Source organism: Lycorma delicatula, chromosome 4 (genome assembly GCF_047948215.1).
Source record: "Lycorma delicatula isolate Av1 chromosome 4, ASM4794821v1, whole genome shotgun sequence".
Classification (NCBI taxonomy): domain Eukaryota; kingdom Metazoa; phylum Arthropoda; class Insecta; order Hemiptera; family Fulgoridae; genus Lycorma; species Lycorma delicatula.
The window spans coordinates 20370944-20392074 of record NC_134458.1 but is presented as its reverse complement, the minus strand read 5'-3'; the positions used below and the strand labels follow the sequence as shown (position 1 = coordinate 20392074).

The window sequence follows — 21131 nt, the reverse complement described above, 5'->3', positions numbered from 1 at the left end:
TCATACTGTGAGGACGTCTTATTATTGCTCCGCGTTTTGTCGCTTTTTCGATAGGTTTTTTTCGGTTTTTTCATTGATCTGTTAATTGGATGTTAAAGTGTTATGGTTAATGGACTAGATCTGAAAATTTCAAGAGTTTTGGCCACGGAATTACTTTTTTATTAGTGTTTTTTTAGTTTTCAAACTATTCAGTGAATTTTTAGTGAATTAAAATAGCTATAATTTACTTTTTATAAGGCGTTGAAGTGATATAAGTTGTCAATAGTGAATAAGTATAAACTGAGTTTACATACAATTCAGAAGAGTGAGTAGAAGATACTTTTTTAGAGTGTTTTATTATATACTATTGAGGTTATAATAGTATAATATTAGTGAAAATTTTCTAAGTGTTTGAACAAGCTATTGCAAGTTAATAGTTTTAAGTAAACAACCACTTATAGAAATTTTAGAGAATTTCATAAGAATTCAATACGAGATTTTTTCTAAGTCCTACAAGACTTTTAGTAGGGGGAATTCCTTTCCTTTATAATTCCCGAACCAGACATTATAATCCAAAAAGTCCTTGACCAAAATCCGAATCATAACCTTCCTGACCCTTTGACCCCCCCAATTTTTTGTTTTGGGGCACCAAGGCTTGTGGGTACTCATAGGGCTTGGGATAGTCCCCTGAGTACTGCGATACATCATGAGAAGATGAAGTTCGCTCCCGCTGGAAGCTACAGCCATGCAAAGCACCAGTGCACAGAAGTTATCTCACGTCAAGAAAACCGACGTTAAGGGAAAAAAGACAGCGCGGCAAGGGTCCACAGATGAGGAGGAACCTTTGCCAGAGACATTGGGAAGTCTGATTCACCAACTAGGGCTCACGATGGCGGCACTTAAGCAACATATAGGGCCCGGCTTGCCCAAGTATATAGGCACCCATGAAATGGAGCTAAAGAAGATTTATGAAGGCTTAAATGCCTTGACTGATCTGTCGGCGTCTTTGACCTTAATTTCGCAGGCCACACAAACGACGTCCACCTATAGAGAAGACGATATTGAACAAATACTCACAGGAGAGCTAGATGGTCAAGAACTTATTGAGTTATTACATAAGAGATGGCCCAACGTACTTAGGGCTAAATTGAGCTTGGTTTCTGAGCTGCCTTCTGGAGTAGGGGATACGTGTAGCTTGAGAGATGTTTGCAGAATCCGGGTCAGTGAAAATTATGATGCAAGGAGTCCCAAATATAAGGCGAGGGATATTATGAAGGATGAGCAAACTGTCTTTGGAGAGGAGACAGAAGTGAAGCGGAGAAAGTATAAAATTTACTATGACCCTAGCATGGATGAGAAGAGTACTATGCTTACCATACTGAAAGCTCTTAGAAGAATTAAAAGAAATAATTATGAATTAGCATATATATTGCCTAATAATAGTATAGGAAACTATACTAAAAAGATTTTGTCGTACCTCTATAGGGAAAAAGAAGAAGCTATCAAAGTTCTGACTCTACATAGGGACAGTGCTGATACCCAGGTTAGGCCCGGGCAAATGCGTATTAAGAAGTCAACCCCTCCTGTGGAGGATAGCAGAACATTAGTCGTTAAAGCTGCGGGTAAATCATATGCTGAACTTTTGGGTGCCATGAAGACGGCGGTTGCAAAAGATGATGCTAAAGATGTAATTTCTCTAAAAAAAGGAAGAAATGATGAGGTACTGGTAAGAATTCAGGGTTCTAAAAGTGCTGAAGAATTTACGAGTATTCTAAAAGGTAAAGCTGCAGACCTAAAAGTGGATCTTAAAACAAGAGCCGGGCGTCGAACCATTGTCCATATCAGAGATGTCGAAGTAGATAGCACTGAAGAAGAAATCTTAGCGGCAGTAACGGCAAGAGTTGGTGATATGGAGGATGTCAGGATCTCTTCAATTAGACCCGGAATCGCGGAGACTAAGAATGTTACAGTGATCACATCCTATAAGGCAGCCTGTAGGATGGTGGAGCAACGCTTATGTATCGGCTGGGTGAACTGCAGAGCCTTTATTAGGGAAGATGACGAAAAGTGCTACAGATGCAGGGGCTCTGGGCACCGTCGACAAGACTGTAAGGGTCCAGACAGGCTGGACCTATGTTTTAACTGTGGCGGCAAAGGGCATAGGATTGCGGAGTGTCGGGAGCCTAAGAGGAGCTGCCTCAATTGTGGAAGTCACGACCATCGGACTGGTGCTTGGGCGTGTTCTCATAATAAACATGACTAAACTCCTCTTAGCTAATGCTAACAGAAGCACGCTGTCGCATGACTTGCTACATGAACTGGCTTTTGAACGTGATGTTGACCTGTTGGTGATCACGGAACCTAATAGATATGAATCGGCGAAATCAGCATGGATCGCTGACACAGTGGGTGACGTGGTCATCAGGAATGTAAGCAATAGAATTGCCTTGAGCTTTAAGGAGAGAGCTGAAGGCGTAATAGCGACGGAGTTGGATTCCATAATTATTGTAGCGGCGTATGTTTCACCCAACATCTCAATCATCGATTATGAGAAGTTTTTGGATAGCATATATAGAATTCTGTCTAGGCAGAAAAAGAAGTTTGTTTTGTTGGGGGACTTCAATTGCAAAACTGTTTATGCTGGCTGCTCGCACAGTAATAGACGCGGTGAATTAATTGAAGAGTTTATGGAATCGATTGATGGTCACTGTATAAATGATGGCACGCCAACCTATGAGGCTCGGGGTCATTACTCGATACTTGATCTAGTCATCATTGACCACAGATGGTTGAGGGATCAGTGTGAATTAACAGTCCTGGACAATGATATCGCTAGTGACCATTTTTCATTACAATAGGTCATAAGAGATGGCACTCATACTGCAGTAGAAAGACCTATCGTGATTAGACCCACGGCTCACCTGTTTGATAAAATAGTCGATAAAGTGTCACAAAGACTTAGCACTATAATTGAATTGACACCTGATACTCTCACATCAATTATTCAACAAGAGATGGACAGGGAGATAAGGGCCACCAGGTGTAGAAGACAAGTATACTGGTAGTCCAATGAGATAGCGTGCTTTCGCAATACTCTACAACAAGCTAGGAGGAAAAAGCAAAGACTATGGATCAGAGGCGGCTCTGAGTATGACACCGCAGTCAAATGTTATTTAGAGGCAAGGCGTCAGCTTAATAGGTCTATCAAGAGAGCCAAAAGGGATCATTGGGCCAGACTCTGCGAGGAGTTGGACAATGATCCCTGGGGCCAGGCATACAAAATAATCACGAAGAAGTTCGGCAGGCGTTTACCAATATTGAGCGAGCATCACGCCAGGGACCAGTTCAACGAGTTATTTCCGTGCGAAGAAGAAGCTATTATCACCTTACCTGATTTTGAGCCCAGGAGATTTACACCTGCCGAACTGAATTGTGCCATTGGCCAGCTTGGCAATAAAAGAAGCCCCGGCGTAGACAGAATTCCAGCTGCTATACTTAAAGGACTTTTTAAAAAACGGCCTTGGGAAATGACGGACATTGCCAGCCATGGGCTAGAGAATGGCTGCTATCTGCGGTGCTGGAGAGAAGCAAGAGTTGTTTTTCTCCCCAAGGGTGGAAAGGAACAAGAACAAGTTCGATACAGGCCGTTAAGCCTTTTAAATAATATGAGCAAGGTGATCGAGAAGATGCTTGCCGCAAGAATTATTGGAGAAATTGAGCAAGGAGTGGGGATTAGCCAAAAGCAATATGGATTTTGGAAAGTCGATCCACAGTGATGGCCGCCAAGAAAGTAGTCTCCTGGATGACAGATGGAAGACGCGGCACCTGGAGGACGAGGGGTGTTCCATTGCTTGTCTCATTGGATATCAAGAATGCGTTTGGCTCCATTAAATGGAGCCATATACATAGAGCGCTATTAGCAAAAAATGTTAGTCCATATTTGAGGAGGCAAGTAATGAGATACCTCTCTGATAGAACATGCAAGGTGGCAACGCAAGAAGGAGAAATGGAGATAGATATACATGGTGGAGTGCCCCAGGGCTCAGTTTTAGGCCCATTATTATGGGTCTTAATGTTTGATGAGATCTTAAATCTAGACTATCCTGCTGGGGTTGAAGTTATGGCCTATGCCGACGATTTGGTGGTCTTGGCGAGTGACAGGCATGAATTGGAGGCACAATAAAAGGCCAATTTGGCATTGCAGATAATAAATGGTTGGCTATGTGAAAAGAATCTAACGCTAAATACTGGTAAATGTAATTTTATTACATTTACTGGCAGAAGGATCATCGAACGGCTAAATATCAAGGTCAATGAACAAGTAATAGCAGAAACAGATAGATTAAAGTACTTGGGGGTCACCTTTCAGAGAAATGGTGCATTTACGGAACACATACATGAGGTTTGCAATAGGGCTGATAAGATGACTAAATCTCTTAATATTATTATGACCTCTCAAAGAGCACCTAAAGCGTCTAAAAGGAGGGTTGTTGTGTCCTCGGTTATGTCATCGATATTATATGCTGTCCCAGTATGGTGGCCTTCAGTACGGATAAAGAAGAACTTGGCACGCTTAGTTAGGACCCACAGGAGACTGTTGCTAGGTGTGGTTTCCGCGTACAGGACAGTCTCCTATGAGGCGTTATGCGTTTTATCAGGAGTGCCTCCGATCGACCTTATGGCTCATTTCAGAGTCGAAAGAGATCAAGGTGTTGAAGTACATGAAGCGAGGCATAGGCTAACAGAGAGATGGCAGGAGAGATGGAGCACAGCAGGCCCTGGAGACAGGACCAGAAGGCTAATCCCCAATCTAAGGAACTGGATATATAGAAAACACGGTGAAATAAACTTTTACACGTCACAGTATTTTACAGGACATGGTAGTTTTAATTACTATCTGCATAGTCGGTAGAAGGGAAACTGCAGCCTGTATGTACTGCGACTGTGATGATGATGTCGAACATACTTTCACTGTATGTCATAAATGGAGGGAAGAGACAGACGGTATTGACCTGTCATCTGATGGAACTGGGAGACTAATCAATAACATGATAAACAGTGAAGAAATTTGGAAAAAAGGTTGAGTTGGTCATCAAAAGAATACTTACGCAGAAAAACAATGATGAGAGGAGACTAGGTTTTTAAACTTTAGCATAGGGCAGGGTGGACAACCTCAGTGGTGAGGGCTGACATGCCGAGGTGTGTCGGTTCTGATGATCCACTGGGGACTCCTAAGGATTTTATCGTTAGGTTAATATCAAGATCTGAGAAATCCCAATCGCCACGTCGCGACAATGCTGGTATTGTCGTGACGTGGCGATATACGGATGGGGCAAAAAACTGACCGGTGGGCCGACCTGCCATGCCAGACTTATAGCCGGTAGGTGGGAAGGCCCATTAGAGTAGAACAGGCACTCCCCTGGGTGGTGCAATACCAACCAGTCGGACCGGCCCAGGGGAGTAGAGTTCAAAAAAAAAAAAAAAAAAAAAAAGATATTGATATTATAAATATTCATATCGTATTTTTATAAATATTCAGTCTTGAATATTGAAAATAATGAAACCATCAAAACAAAATGTGAAAATGGTTTACTTAACAAATATATACATATTTTTTTGAAATGCTTTGTCATCATCAGATTGTTAAAAAAATCAGGACATCAACATTTAAAAAAAAATCTTATGTAATAATTTTCAAAAATAAAAACTGATCATAGCTATTATAACAGCAAGAAGAACTTAAAATTTACTATACTGGTAATTCTAGTAGTGTTACCTAAAAAGTAAATCATTACTCTCATAATTAATTTGATGGTTTTTAAATTTATGTTTATATTTGTAAATGTGCAATTTTTCTAGATGTTAGAATTTATAGTTATCATTGTTATTACAGTTACTGTTGATGAAATGCTATTTTTAATTTATTTGTTATTTTTAAATAAAATAACATATTTAAATTTATTTTTAAATAAAACTGTTATTTTTATTTATGTGTTCTGCCACAGTTACCATTTTTAAATATAAACATATCTTTATTATAATAACAACCAAAAAAAAATAATAATTCTTTTATTTATTACACCTGAACAGTAAAAAATTCATTTTTAATGCAGAAGTTAAATTAATTTTTTGTGATTTTGTTGCAGTCACGATTCATGATGTACAGGCAGATTAAAATTAACAAGAATAACATCTATGCACACGTCCAGAGCAGGCAATGACATAGTACTTCAGTACTTCCTTTTATGTTGGCCAATGGGGCAACAGTCTTGCTTAGGAACTCCCTTGTGGAGTATGGGATTGGTGGTTCCGAGCTGGTTGGGGTTTTGCTTCTTGGTTTCGCTGCTTGCAGCGGTGGTAGGAGGCATGGCCGTGATCTATTTTACCGATGCTGGGCAGTGTCCAAGATGGGGGGAGTGTCCCTTTTCCTAGCTGTGGAGCTGAGTATAGGGTGGGCTGCTGTGAGCTTGCTCTGCTGAAGTCTTGTGCCATCCAGTGTGAGTCAATCACTTCGATCCTTGGCGAGGATTGTCCAATGGTTAAGGGTATCGAAGCCCTTACTGCTATGTGCAAGCCCTGGATGTCAGTGTTGTAGGTCATACAGTAGTAAACCCCCCCCCCCAGCCCGGGTTAAATTTGTGGGTGGCAGCTGACTGGGGGAACTCAGGCAGAATCAATGATTCGGGGCACATCCAACCATTTCTCTGCCAGCACCTTGCGGCATATTGACTGGCAAAATACTAGACTTGGATAATTGATCATTCACAATTTCCATGACAGAGAGTCCATGTAAAAACCCTCATCCTGGAGAGCCTCTGTCTTCGCAGGTAAAAAGGAAGAAGCATGTTGAGTTCATAGACATTGAGAAGATAGATCGAACAAAGTTTTGACCAAAAGGGAGTGCCGCTATACCAAAATATTTGGTCATTAAGAGGAAGGAAGGAAGGAGATTTTAGCAAGATAAGTTCTGTCATGATAGCCTGAGGCATCACAGAAACTGCTGGAGGATCAGTAAAAGATGAAAGGAAGATTGCTGTGGGACTGTTTTTTGAAAGCATCAACAACATACAATCATTACGTCTGGCTAAGAAGATTGGACTGTTGGATATAGAGGTTTCACCACATTTTACTCTAAATATGTCAAGAGGTGGAGTTGTGTGCAGGGACTTGCTCAACCGCACTGAAGAGGAAATCATCGAGGAACTGATGAACAAAGGAGTTATAGCATATCGATGACTTAACACCCAATGCAACGGAGAAATTCTAACCTCTGTGTCTCACATATTGATTTGAACAAGCCAAAATGCCCAGAAAAGATAAAGGCTGGCTTTCACAGATTAGATGTACGTCTATTCATCCCTATGCCATTGTAATGCTTTGGACATACTGCAACATGTTGCACAAAAAAAAATCTGTGTTTGTGATGAACCACTGCATTCTGACGACCCGTGTAAATATCCACCTGTCTGTGTGAACTGCCATGGGAAACATTCGGCAAGATCTAAAAACTGACTGGTGTATAAACAGGAGGTAGCCATCCAGGAAGTCAAGACAATTCAAAAAGTGAGCTACTTCGATGGAAAGAAAATCTTGTGAAGTAGATTGAAGAGTAACTAAGATGTGTAAACCCCACACAATTGCAGAAAACCTTATTCTGGCTGCTGCAATTTTACGTGGTCATTGTTTTAATAAAAGTGGAAGAAGCAAAAAAATTGAAAAAATTCTGCTTTTTAACGATATAGTATCAAGGCCAGATAATTCAAGGTCATATAATTCAGTAAGTGAGTTCAAGTGAATTTTTTAGTATTCAATTTGATGAATCAGATGTGGCAAACAGTCTCAGTTCATATGTTTTGCAAATATGAATGCGATAAGGAAAGATCAATAAAAAAAAAATGTTGTTTTGCAACATACTGTTGACCAAATCAATACCTGGTGGTCGTGCAACATGACAATGTCTTTTTGATGTTTTTTATGAAGCTACTAAAAACTATAACATAGATTGGACAAAATTTATTGTTGTATGTAGCGACTGTCCAAAGGCGATAATAGGAAAGATCAGTGAATTTCTGAAAAAAAAAAATTGTTTTATACCAAAGGTGGAATGGACGCACTACTTCCTTTACAGACATGTTTTTGTCACAAAAAATATGCTGGAAAATTTTAAACATTCTTTGTAAAGCTGTAAAAATGGTTAATTTTATTAAAAGTTGGCCATTACAGAATAGGCTGTTTGCTAAACTATGCAATGAAATGGACGAAAAGTAAAAATCTATCTTTTTCATACAGAAGTCAGATGGTTATTGCAGAAGAAAGTATTAACCTGATTATTGGAATTGTGAGATGAATAAATAATATTTTTCCAAGATAAACAAACACCATTCTCAATGTTTTAACAGAATAATTAGTATAAATTGCTGTTGGCCTAATTAGCTAATGTATTTTCGCATTTAAATGAATTGAAAGTGAATTTACAAGGACAAGATAAAATCACTTTATTAATGAAAAACAAAGTTTGTACTTTCATTAAGAAGCATCATATCTCTTCTATTCACCTTCAAAGCAAAAATTTTGATGTTTCCACTCACTTCCAATTATATTGAGAAAAATTTGGATGAAGAAGACAAGACATTATTATTCACCACAGTTTGGATAGTATGTATGAAGATGCATTTGCATGAGCTAAAAATTCAGTTGGCAGGGTATTTCCTGGAAGATAAAAATGTTTTTTCAGACAGATGTACAGAATCCATTTAGTGAAAAAATTGCAGCTGCTAAGTTACCAGTTGTGATTTACGATCAACTGATTGAAATGTCTGCCAATAGAATGTTACAACAATTCAAATCTGAAGATTAAGATAAGTTTAAGCTTGCTCATCAAAGTTAATACGGAAATTTAGTCACAGAAGCATTGAAAATATTAATCCCTTTTGTCAAGTCTTACCTTTGTGAAAAGGGTTTTTCATCTATGGTTACGCTAAAAACTAAATATAGGAATTGTCTTTTATCACTTGAAAACAATTTGATTTTGTGTTTCTAACTTAGATCCACATATGGAGTAACTTTTTAATGAAAAATAAACACAACCATCTCATTAATTTATTTTCTTTACATCTGTACTAATAAATGTAGGTATAATGTTTATAATAAATGATTTTTTTCTCATAAAATGATTTCATTATTATTTACCCATAAAGTTGTAGGCTAATCTGACCCCAGGTTGAGAAACCCTGTTACAAAGCATCAAATCCATTTTTATGTAAAAATATTAGGTTAATTTTAGTTCATATATCCTATCAATTATTAATTCAGTTGTATCACGAGTAATTAGAACTTATTTTTACAAGTTGTGTGCAAATGTGTCCTGATAAGAGATACCAATATCTCTTGAAAATTGAATAATAATTCCCACAAAAAGCTAACAATTAATATTTTTAAGTTTTAGGAAGATTGTAGAAAGTTCTTCTAACAAATAAATGATATTCCTTTTAAAATTTTTGTTTAAATTACAACTGTCTGAAGATGACAATACCAATTAAAAACTACTACCTAAAACCTACTAACCCTTACTTCAACATAAATTAAAGAGTTAAAATTTAAAGGCAGTATTTTAATATTTATAAAGTAGTCTTTATTCTAAAACAAGTTTATTTTTATTTCACCAGAGTGTAAGAAACTAAAATAAAAATTATTTCTAATATTTAATTATATAAGACCTATAATAGTAATTATTCAACAAAATAAGAATGAAACAAGTCCCCCGTGCTTTCCTAAAATAAATTTTGTTCTCTAATTACACAAAAAACAGATTAATTCTGTATAGTACTTATAAACATAATAATTTGTTAAAATATAGAACATCGTACATGATAAAAATAAAAAGATTTCTTACCCAATTATAAAGGCATCAGTGTAAAATTTTGTTTACAACCGATCAATAATTTTTTTTATAAATCATCATATATTTGGGAACAGTATTCTTTTGAAGTACAGAAAGATACATGTTATGACACAATAGGATTAAAAATAAAAAAGTTATAACTCATTAACAAATAAGTATACTTATTATGTTACATATTACATTATGTTAGTCGCAAGTGTGAAAAAAACAAAGGAGATATAAATAAGATATAATTAGGAATTAGAGACATATGCTTCTTGACATTCACGTAAATTTTTGGAACAGACTAGTCTATCTGTACATCTATTTTTCCTCATTGTTAAGGACTACCAAGAAAAATTTTTAATTTTGATTTTTGCATCTTACAACTGAAAAGCTCATTTTATATAGATATTAAAACATGTTTTATTTAATTTTGGTCTAAAAAATAAAGGGAGATAAAAATAAAGAAAAACGTCTCTTGACAATCACCTGTTACAAACTAAGTACAAATGTTCCTAAGTTATTAAAACATCACTAGCAAACATTAAAATCAAATATTATATAAATTCTCTTTACACTTTTCTAAGCCTAATTGCAATACAGCTCTTTAAAAGTGGTTTTCTGACCTAAACAATTCTACATAAAATCAAATAAATGAAAGTAATTCTTTTAAAAAAACTATTAAAATAATAAAAATGTATAATTTTATACTCACGGATGCCATGATTTCTTTCCAGACTTATTATTTAGGGCCAAACGTTTTTTCTCAGATTTTTCTTTATGTCCTTCCTTTTTATGTGCTTTTGCTGGTGTGGGATTATATTGCTGAGCTACTTGTTGAGCTACCAGTTGTGGATTAATTCGTGGTTTCCTGTTTAAAATAATTTTACAGAATTGGTAGTAATTGTGAAAAACTGGTAGATATAAAATATCGAAAAGAAAGTAAAAATAAAATGGAAAAGCGATATATATATGTTACATGAGATTTTAAAACAATTGTACTACTTCATCTACATAATAAAATTGTTTTTTCTTTGCTAACATCCAATTTTCGTGGCCAGACAATTTAATGGCAGGCAAGAAAGTGTACAAAATGAGTCATGATCAATGCCCAAGGTCAAGTCTCACGGCTGACATCTTTGCCGTTTGAGAGCTTATCAAAGGTGATCGCTCGTTCACTGTTGAAGAAATTGCATCAGTAGTGGGTATCGGTTATGGGAGTGCTATATCCATTATTGCTGATCATCTTGGCTTTAGAAAAATTAGTGCTCAATGGGTTCTGTGGTTGTTGACTGAAAATCAAAAAACATGTCAGGTTGGAGATCTACAAGAGACTTCTGAATTGATTTCGGCAAGAAGGGGATGATTTTTTAAGGCGGATCATCACATGTGATGAAACACGGGACCATTATTACACTCCAAAGTCAAAAATGGTGAGTAAGGAGTAGCGAAGGAAGGATGAGATTTGCCCAGTGAAGGTGAACACCTGTGTTTGTTAGCCGGAAAAGTTCATGCGATGATTGTTTTTGACTCAATGGGAGTTTTACTCACTGATTTTCTCCATAATCAATGAAGAGTGAATGCAGCTTACTATTGTCAGCTGCTACAGTCAACAAAAGATGGTGTATCTCCATCAGAGATATAATCCTTCTACATGACACCAGGCCGCATACTGCAACTCTGACCAGGGATAAATTGGAAAAAATGCATATCCTCGATCACTCACCTACAGTCCAGAATTGCTCTCCAGTGAATATTTTTTATTTGCCCCTTGAAAGAATTGCTTGAAGGGGAACAATTTGAAAACAATGAATATGTCAAGGAGCGTTTGCGCAGTTGGTTGATGACTCGTCCTCACACATTTTATGAACAAGGAATATTCAAGCTTCCAAATAACTGGCAAAAGTGTGTAGATCGTGCAGGAGACCATAAAGAGAAATGATGAAGGTACGTATTGTGTATATTATTAATCAATAAGTTTATAAAAAATTTACGTTTACATTTGATTCACTCTTGTAGAAAACTATATAAGCCAAGTTAAGTTATTTATTCTGATAAAAAGTTGAGAATAGGATTGTAAAAGAAATGCTAAGTCATGTCATGTTTTGATCATCCCCTCTGTGACAAATATAACACAAATCAGTAATATATGTAACACTTATATGTTATATTCCCTCTGTGAATCATGAGCCCTTGCTAATGGTGAATGGGATTGAGTGCTCAATGATACAGAGGAGCCAGACCGAAGGTGCAACCATATCGAAGAAGTATCTGTTGAGAGCCAGACTATGAAATGATTCCTGAAAGAGGGCAGCAGCTCTTCCAGTAGTTGTTAAGGGTGTAGGTCAGGAGAACTTAAACGACCATATCAACTTCACTCAATCTTCTGGATACTGCGCTGCTGAAAGCATGGAAAACTACAGCTACTTTTTTTCCAAGAAAATGTAACTCTCTGTGGTAACAAAGATGGAGGTGCCTTCCGTAATAAAATATTCCAGAGGTAAGCTAGTTCCTAGTCTGGATCTCCGGGTGGGGACTATTAGGGAATGGGTCACCAGAAAATGAAAAAATAACATTCTACAAGTTGGAGTATGGAATGTTAGTCTAAAAATGGTTGGTAGGTTAGAAAATTTAAAGAGGTAAATGGATAGATTAAATGTAGATGTAGTAGGAATTAGTGAGGTTAGGTGAGAAGAGGAAAATGACTTTTGGTCTGGTGATTTTAGAATAACACAGCCTCATATAAAGGGCAGGCAGGAGTAAGTTTCATAATGAACAAGAAGATAGGGAAGAGAGTAGAGTATTTCAAAATGCATAGCAACAGAATCATTGTAATAAGGATAAAATTAAAACCTAAGTCGACACTGACTGTTAATACAAGTGCCCATGATGATGATGATGAGGTAGAGTGTGTGTATATGAAAAAATTGAAGAAGCAATTAAACAGATAAAAGGGGATGAAAATTTAATAATATTCAGAGATTGGAATGCAAGCATTAGAAAAGGCTAGGAAGGAAACATTGTGGGTGAATGTGGGCTGGGCAAAAGGAATGAAAGAGGGGATCGACTTATAGAATTTTGCACGAAGTATAATTTAGTAATTGCCAATACCCAGTTTAAAAATCATAATAGAAGAATATACACATGGAAAAAGCCAGGCGATATTGCAAGGTATCAGATAGATTATATCATGGTTAAGCAAAGATTTAGAAACCAACTCATCTACTGCAAAGCTTACCCTGGAACAGACATTGATCATGGCCATAATTTACTGATAATGAAATGTAGATTAGGGTTTAAAAACCTGAAGTAAAGGTGTCAGATGAATCGATGGAATTTAGAGAAGATTGAGGAAGAGGAGGAAAAGAAGATTTTTGAGGAGGACATCGCAAGAGGTTTGGGTAAAAAAGATAAGGTAGAAATGTAGAAGAAGAATGGGAGAATGTTAAAAGGGAAATTCTTAAATCAGTGGAAGTGAACTTAGGCAGAACAAAGAGAACTGGTAGAAAACCTTGAATATCAAAGGATATATTGAAGCTGATGGATGAATGTAGAAAATATAAGAATGAATATAAGAGTATAAGAATACTAGAAAATATAAGATAATATAAGAATGCTAGTGATAAAGAAAGTAAAAGGAGCTATCGACAATTAAGAAATAATATAAACAGGAAGTGCAAACTAGTGAAAGAAAAGTAGATTAAAGAAATGTGTTCAGAAGTGGAAAGAGAAATGATCATTGTTAAAATAAATAAAGATGGTACACTGATTTATAACACAAAAGGAAAGGTCGACAAGGGGGTAGAATATATTGAAGTTATATTGAGGAAATGAATTAGAAAAATGGTGTTATAGAGGAAGAAGAGGAAGTCAAAGAGGATGAAAGGGGAGAAACAATACTGAGATCTAAATTTAAGAGAGCATTAAAAGATTTAAATGGCAGAAAGGCTCCTGGAATAGACGGAATACTTGTAGAATTACTGCGCAGTGTAGGTGAGAAAGCGATTGATAGAATATACAAACTGGTGTGTAATATTTATGAAAAAGGGGAATTTCCATCAGACTTAAAAAAAAATGTTTTAGTCATAATACCAAAGAAAGCAGGGGCAGATAAATGTGAAGAATAGAGAACATTTTGCTTAACTAGTCATACATCAAAAATCTTAATTAGAATTCTGTACAGAAGAATTGAGAGGAGAGCAGAAGAAGTGTTAGGAGAAGACCTAATTGGTTTCAGGAAAAGTTTAGGGACAAGGGAAGCAATTTCAGTGCTCAGATTAATAGTAGAATGAAGATTAAAGAAAGATAAATCAACATAATTGACATTTATAGACCTAGAAAAGGCATTCGATAATGTAGACTGGAATAAAATGTTCAGCATTTTAAAAAAAATGAGGGTTCATTTACAGAGACAGAAGAACAATTGATAACAATTACAGGAACCAAACAGCAACAGTAATAATTGAAGAACATAGGAAAGAAGCCGTAATAAGAAAGGGAGTCTGAAAGGATATTTCCCATCCCCATTACATTTTAATCTTTACATAGAACTAGCAGTTAATGATGTTAAAGAACAATTTAGATCCAAAGTAACAGTACAAGGTGAAAAGATAAAGATGCTACGATTTGCTGATGATATAGTAATTCTAACTGAGACCAAAAAAGATTTAGAAGAAACAATGAACGGCATGGATGAAGTCCTACGAAAGAACTACTGCATGCAAATAAACAAGAACAAAACGAAAGTAATGAAATGTAGTAGAAATAATGTAAAAGAACCACTGAATATAAAAATAAGAAGAGAAAAGGTTATGGAGGTAGAAGAATTTTGTTATTTGGGAAGTAGAATTACTAAAGATGGATGAAGCAGGATTGATATACAATGCCGAACAGCACAAGCGAAACGAGCGTTCATTCAGAAATATAATTTGTTTACATCAAAAATTAATTTAAACATCAGGAATACATTTTTGAAAGTATATTTTTGGAGCATAGCTTTACATGGAAGTGAAACTTGAATGATCAGAGTACCTGAGAAGAAAAGATTAGAAGTTTTTTAAATGTTATAATTTTGTTATAGGAGATTGTTAAAAATCAGATGGATGGATAAAGTGACAAATGAAGAGGTGTTGCGTCAAACGATGAAGAAAAAAGCATTTGAAAAAATATAGTTAAAAAGAAGAGAAAGACATATGCCACATATTAAAGCATCCTGGAATAGTCACTTTAATATTGGGGGAACAGGTAGAAGGGTAAAATCGTGCAGGCAGGCAACATTTGGAATAAGTAAAACAAATTGTTACGGATGCAAGATGTATGGGGTATATCGAAATGAAACTACTGGCACTAGATAGGGAGCTGCATCAAACCAGTCAAATGACTGAAGACAAAAAAAATGTTATATAACAATACATAATATAAATGTTTACTTGTTTACTGATACATAATACTGATAAACAAGTAAATATGTAGTATGGAACAAACTACTCTTTTTTTTTTTTTTATACACCAAACTTATCTTTCATTTTTATAATAATAATTAAAACTATTATTTAATTAAATTAAATTAATTTTTAATTAAATTATTTAATTAAAATAATTAAAAACTTAGTAATGGTGACAAACATGATATGCCTCTCATAAGTACATACTTCACCTTCTCCACAGTGTTAGCAGAAAGATATACTTATGTTTAACTTCTTACAATTAAGAGTTTGATTTTCAGAATATGTATGTAGAGGCTAGGTTAACATTTATTAAATATTAAAAAACTTACTTTCATATTATGTGGAAATTGCTTTTCCAAAGCACCTTTTGGATCTAATCATACAACTCCTTCCACAATTCTGTTACTAATGACACTGTTTTTTGTGACGCCTGTATAAAAACGGTTAGGAAACTGCTTTATAATGAGTTGTTTAATATATTTAACCTTTGTTATTTTTGTTTAATACGCTTTTTTTGTCAAACTTAGTGCTTAATCCAGTTTAATGTTGAGCAATTTAAAAAAAAGGATCATCCCTTTAAAATCAATTACTAACTTGCTAATGTATAATGTTTTTTTTTTTTTTAGGGATAAATTGAAAAATAAATTTCATATGTATAATCTGACTGCTCATTTATCATTACATATGGTACATAAATTTGGCAAAAGAGCCATTTCACTACTAATTAGGTTCATACAGCTATTAATGATAAGTTTTTATGATAGGGACAAATTCTCTTTGTTTATTTTGACCAATACAATATACCATGTTTCAAAATGAATGTCAGGGTTTTAAAGCTATGTAATATTTCTCAAGTTCATGTACATTGATTAATATACATGAAATGAAAAAGCAACTCGAACCAGTTTTAGCTGTTTGCAAGTTCTAAAGCCTACAGATTATGGTCTGTATGCTAGCTTCACAAATGAAATAATGCACAATGATGAAGAAGACGTTTTTTATCATGTCGTATTCAGTGAGAAATCAATATTTCTTGTTAATGGAAAAGTAAACACTCATAATCTGTGTATCTGGACATCAGAAAATCCTCACAAAATATTGCAGTGTGAATGAGACTCCCTAAAACTGAATTTTTTTGTGCTGCATCCTGACAGCAAGTTTATGGGCCATTCTTTTTGGCAGAAGAAAATATGTCTGGAATGAACTATCTTAATATGCTACAACTATAGCTATTTCCTTAACTACAATATGAACCACAGAACTTTATTTGACAGCAAGATGGTATGCCTCCTCACTAGCATAACAATGTACGCAATTGATTAAATAAAATTCTCCCTGACTGTTGGATCGATTGCCAGGGACCAGATGACTTGTTTGCCAAGGCCTTCACGTTCACCTGATCTGACCCTGTGTGATGTTTTTCTTTGGAGGTTTATAAAGGATCAAGTGTATGTACCGTTGTTACCAGTTAACCTGCCCGACTTGAGACACAGAATTGAAGCAGCTGTTGCTTCAATTACTCCAAATTTGTTGATTAAAATATGGGATGAACTCTCCTATCAGCTGGATGTGTGCCATGTGATAACTGCTGCTTACACTGAACACTTAAATGAAAACCTTTATAGTTGCTTTCATTTTATGTATAATTTATCAATTAAGTAAAACCTAATAAATATTACACAACTTTAAAACCCTGATATCCATTTTGAAACACACAGTATTTTATTTTTCACTGCTTACTCATCTTAAGAGTAATATAATAATAACAATAATAAAGACACCATTAATTATTACAGCACTGTTTACATACACTATGAGAAATGAATTACTTAAAATCAATGTACACTATAAAGAATGCAAGAAAAGTTTACTGTCAAAGAATCAGGAAATAGATCTCAGCAATCACTGGAAATTTGTTAAATATAATGATTCAATTCAAATAAAATATTGCTTCAACATTTTAAAAAATCCCTTCTTTATATTTTTTAATAAACTGTCAGTTCTGATTTTAAATGAAACAATTAAAATAAAAATAAAAATACTAAAAATTTAGGAATTTTAAAATATAATAAAATGAAAATCTTTTTGACCTTGTAGAAGTTCCTTTACGTACGTCACACATTAGGCATTTGAAAGCTTCTGCTGTGTTTCTGTAAGTGCAGACACTGCAGTCCCAATAATTATCTTCAAGAACCTTAGCTTGACGTTTAGTCCTTCTGAAATAAAATCAAAACATCATGGCAGCAACATAATTCATTACTAGTAATATTATATGAAGAAATTTTTCACATAATCTATTAAAATATGTTACATTATAGTTCTTTTATCTAACAAATCTATTTATATATTATAAATATACATTAACATTACAACAAACATAAAATAAGGATGTTCTTAGTCAATGTATATATGTGTATGTGTGTACATGTGCGCACGCTATATGTTTGCAATTAAAGAACATCTGGGATATCATAATGAAACTTTTAGCAGATTACAGAGCTCAGCAAGACCCATAACTAATTATATCACAACCATACATCCATTTCTTTATTAATAAACTTTCTCTTCCTGGAGAATATTACTTGCTCACTTGTTTGAAAAACTGACCAAAAACAATGCAATTGTAAAAAAATACATTCATTTTTTATGCAAAGCTTGAAATGAAATAAAAATGTATGTAAATATGCCTAAATACAGTTCATATAAGAAACAAGGAGTAGAATACAATAAATTTTAAACAAAATTTTATTTTAATTTTTAGAATAAACTAATAAATGAGATTGTGAAATGAGTAAATAAATGTACAGCTGAATTTTAAATCATTTTATAAATTTCTTAATTGGAAAAAATTAATGAAGGCTAAAACTACTCATAAAATGCTATATATCATCAAAATAATCAAGTACATTTTGATTAATTACAATAAAATATAAAAATAGGATGGGCAAATATATTCTATTTAAAATTCCAAAACCATACACATTATCCTTTGATAGCATTGAAACACAGTACAAAAAAAAATAAACCAAAAATATATTCATAAAATGGTTCAGTACAATGTTACCACATTATCTCATAGTAAAAATAAAATGATCCTAACACAGAAATTGAAAAGCCATGACTGTATTTATATATTATGAATGGCATACCTTCCTTCATAAGCAATTTAAAAATTCAAAGCAGGCAAATCATGAAACATTTTTTTAATGGAATTAGAATTAAGGAAGGAATGTAAGTTGAGGGAGTTACACAACTAGGAGAATTCACTTCAAAAGATTTATACTATTTTTTAAGATTTAACTATTTTTACATGTAAAGATTATTTTATAGTAAATGAGTATATAGTTGTTTCAAATATTTAACAGAGTAATTATCTAAAATGTTTTAATTCTAGTCATAAAATGTAAACATTCATAATAACTTTTCTGGACTAGTTTGCTCAGAAATAATAAAATGACATTTTACATACCGAATTATAACAATAAAGCAACAAGAAATAAAATAATTGACCTAAAAACTAAGGAGAAAATGATACATTCTTAATTTATATGGTTAAACATTTGTTCAACTTTTTAATTCAATAATGCAGATGTAGAACTCCTACATTTCACAAAAAATAAAAATAAGAAAGAGGAAATACTGTAGATAAATATATTTTTAAATTATTATAATTCCTGCAGTGTCTACACTATAATGTGTGCTCTTAGAGCACACAAATAAGTACAGCGTGCAACCACAACAATCATTGCAAAACAGGATTTTGTTAAAATCAGACGACTGTTATGGGCATATGTGAATGTAAATTACCTTAAAATTAAGATGACATCAGAGAAGTATATATTTCTCTGATAATGATAAATATTTTCGTTTGTAACAAAAATACCTTAACAGGCTTATCAATAAAATGCCCATCACAATGTCATGAAAGTAATTTGATGATAAAATAAATACATGAAAAGTTTTCATTATAAACTAACTTTCAACAAAATAAACTGAACAGGAGCAAAATTAATCTCGATTTTTAAAACAAAGAAGCTGTCAAAATCAAATAACCTGTACTAACACTAACGTAAATATTTTCACATAAATTCAACAAAAAAAAATGTATAAGGTGTATTTTGGTATTATTTAACACTAGTTGAACATAAATAAAGGAAGTGGGCAATAAGGAATAATCCTACGAGCCTTTTGGCTTACCTTGCTACGGATGCCATCCCTTGCAAAAGACTAGGTTAATTCGATTTTTAAGACCTGGATACTGGCAATCAACATAATACCGAATGTAACATTAATAAAACAAACACTAATAATTATTAAAAAAAATCACGCGAAGTGAAATTACCTATTTGGACTCTTCTTCTGATCCATCTTCCGAAACGGAATACTAACCCAGCCAGAGAGGTGTCAACCCCTTTAGCTTATGTTTAGGCCTTTGCTTTATACTACTTTTCTTCTTCTTCGCTTTTTCAGTTACCATCAGGTCAATGAAGTGCATCACAGAAGAATGGGGTATCATAATATTGTCAGCAATAACAAATGACGAAATCTTTGAAAGCCTTAATTTCAACATTTAACATTTTTTCAGTTCGTTATCAGTTATATTGTAGTTATGTAACAATATCCGTTATTAATTTTATTTTTTAAGTCTTACAAGTTCTGACTATCGCAGGATTTAGGCATGAAAATACCAAAATATTGAAAAATTACCTCTAATAAGACATATAATTATTTTTCCCGCACTAGTTCAGTAGTTTTTTCTTTGTTCATTTCGTTCGTTTAACTCTACAAACAAAATAAAAATCACAACGTAACAACGTGTCGCAGCTCTATCCCAAAAAGCGAAAACAATTCACAAATTTGCTTCCAAAATGTTAATAAAAATATTCTCGATTTATGTTTAGAGGCAAAGAAAATAGATTTGTAATTATTATGTAGATTTGTATTGTTTTAAGATGTTTGAAAAGACTACATTTACTTTTCAATGACTCAAATATTTGGAAATTGGATTAAATGTTGGCAATCATGACGATCAAAGCGAAATGATGTTTGAATATCTTAAGTTCAGAACTGTGGTTGTTAGTTTGGTATTATGATGTGCATGTTAATGAATTAATTACAAATCTAACTTAAATAATCTTAATATTTATAACATTAAAGTTATTAAAAAAGAAACGACTTACTTTCAAATTAATGGAACTTTTTCTTTCAAAGACCTTTCAGAGCTAATTAGCAGCTCATTCATCAGCGGAGTATTTAGTATAGGGGGAGTGTTACTGAATTAATTTGAAAGTGAATCATTTTATATTTGATAAAGTTTAATAATTTTGCCTTATTGTTCAATGATTATTAAAAACTATCAATTTATAAACAGCTTACTTTCAAATGAATAGTATGGTTCTTCCAACAGTCCTTCAGAGCTAATTATTAGCACCTTCTTTATAATTCTTTTCTTAAATTAATAATTACCACACAAACTTCAAATTTGTGTATGGTATGGAAATTTTGTAGTATATAAAAAAAAAAATTCTGACGGGATAATTAGTTCTGAAGGTCTTTGGAAGAATAACACTTAATTTGAAAGCGTCATAATAATTTAAAGCGTTATCTCATTTCATCATGCTGTCCAATAAGTTATAATTTTATTTAAGCAAGATCACCAGAACAATGAAAACATTATGACATACTGTACATCACAAAACTTTTATTTATGTCACGTACATAAAAGTTAACTGTTCTAAAGAAAATTTGGTTCAGTTTGTCTTTAAAATTTAATAATTTTGTGAAATGTACTTTACTGATTGCTTGATAGTTTCATTTCATGA

At 33.8% G+C, this 21131-nt stretch overlaps 1 protein-coding gene across 5 annotated transcripts in view; it reads right to left on the bottom strand.

Moving 5' to 3' along the window:
- Positions 1-19964, bottom strand: part of RYBP (ring and YY1 binding protein) — a 29934-nt gene extending 9970 nt beyond the window's left edge. The window contains exons 1-4 of one of the 5 annotated variants that reach the window (XM_075362470.1): positions 19652-19696; positions 19507-19567; positions 17400-17525; positions 10578-10733 (exon numbers count right to left, since the gene is read on the bottom strand). In XM_075362470.1, coding sequence (XP_075218585.1) covers positions 10578-10733; positions 17400-17525; positions 19507-19523 — 299 coding nt within the window. In that variant the 5' untranslated portion in view covers positions 19524-19567; positions 19652-19696. Of the gene's footprint in view, positions 1-10577; positions 10734-17399; positions 17526-19506 lie in introns of all 5 variants that reach the window. The other 4 variants (XM_075362468.1, XM_075362471.1, XM_075362469.1 and 1 more) reach the window with 4 other exon arrangements.
- Positions 19965-21131: the final 1167 nt, after the last annotated feature.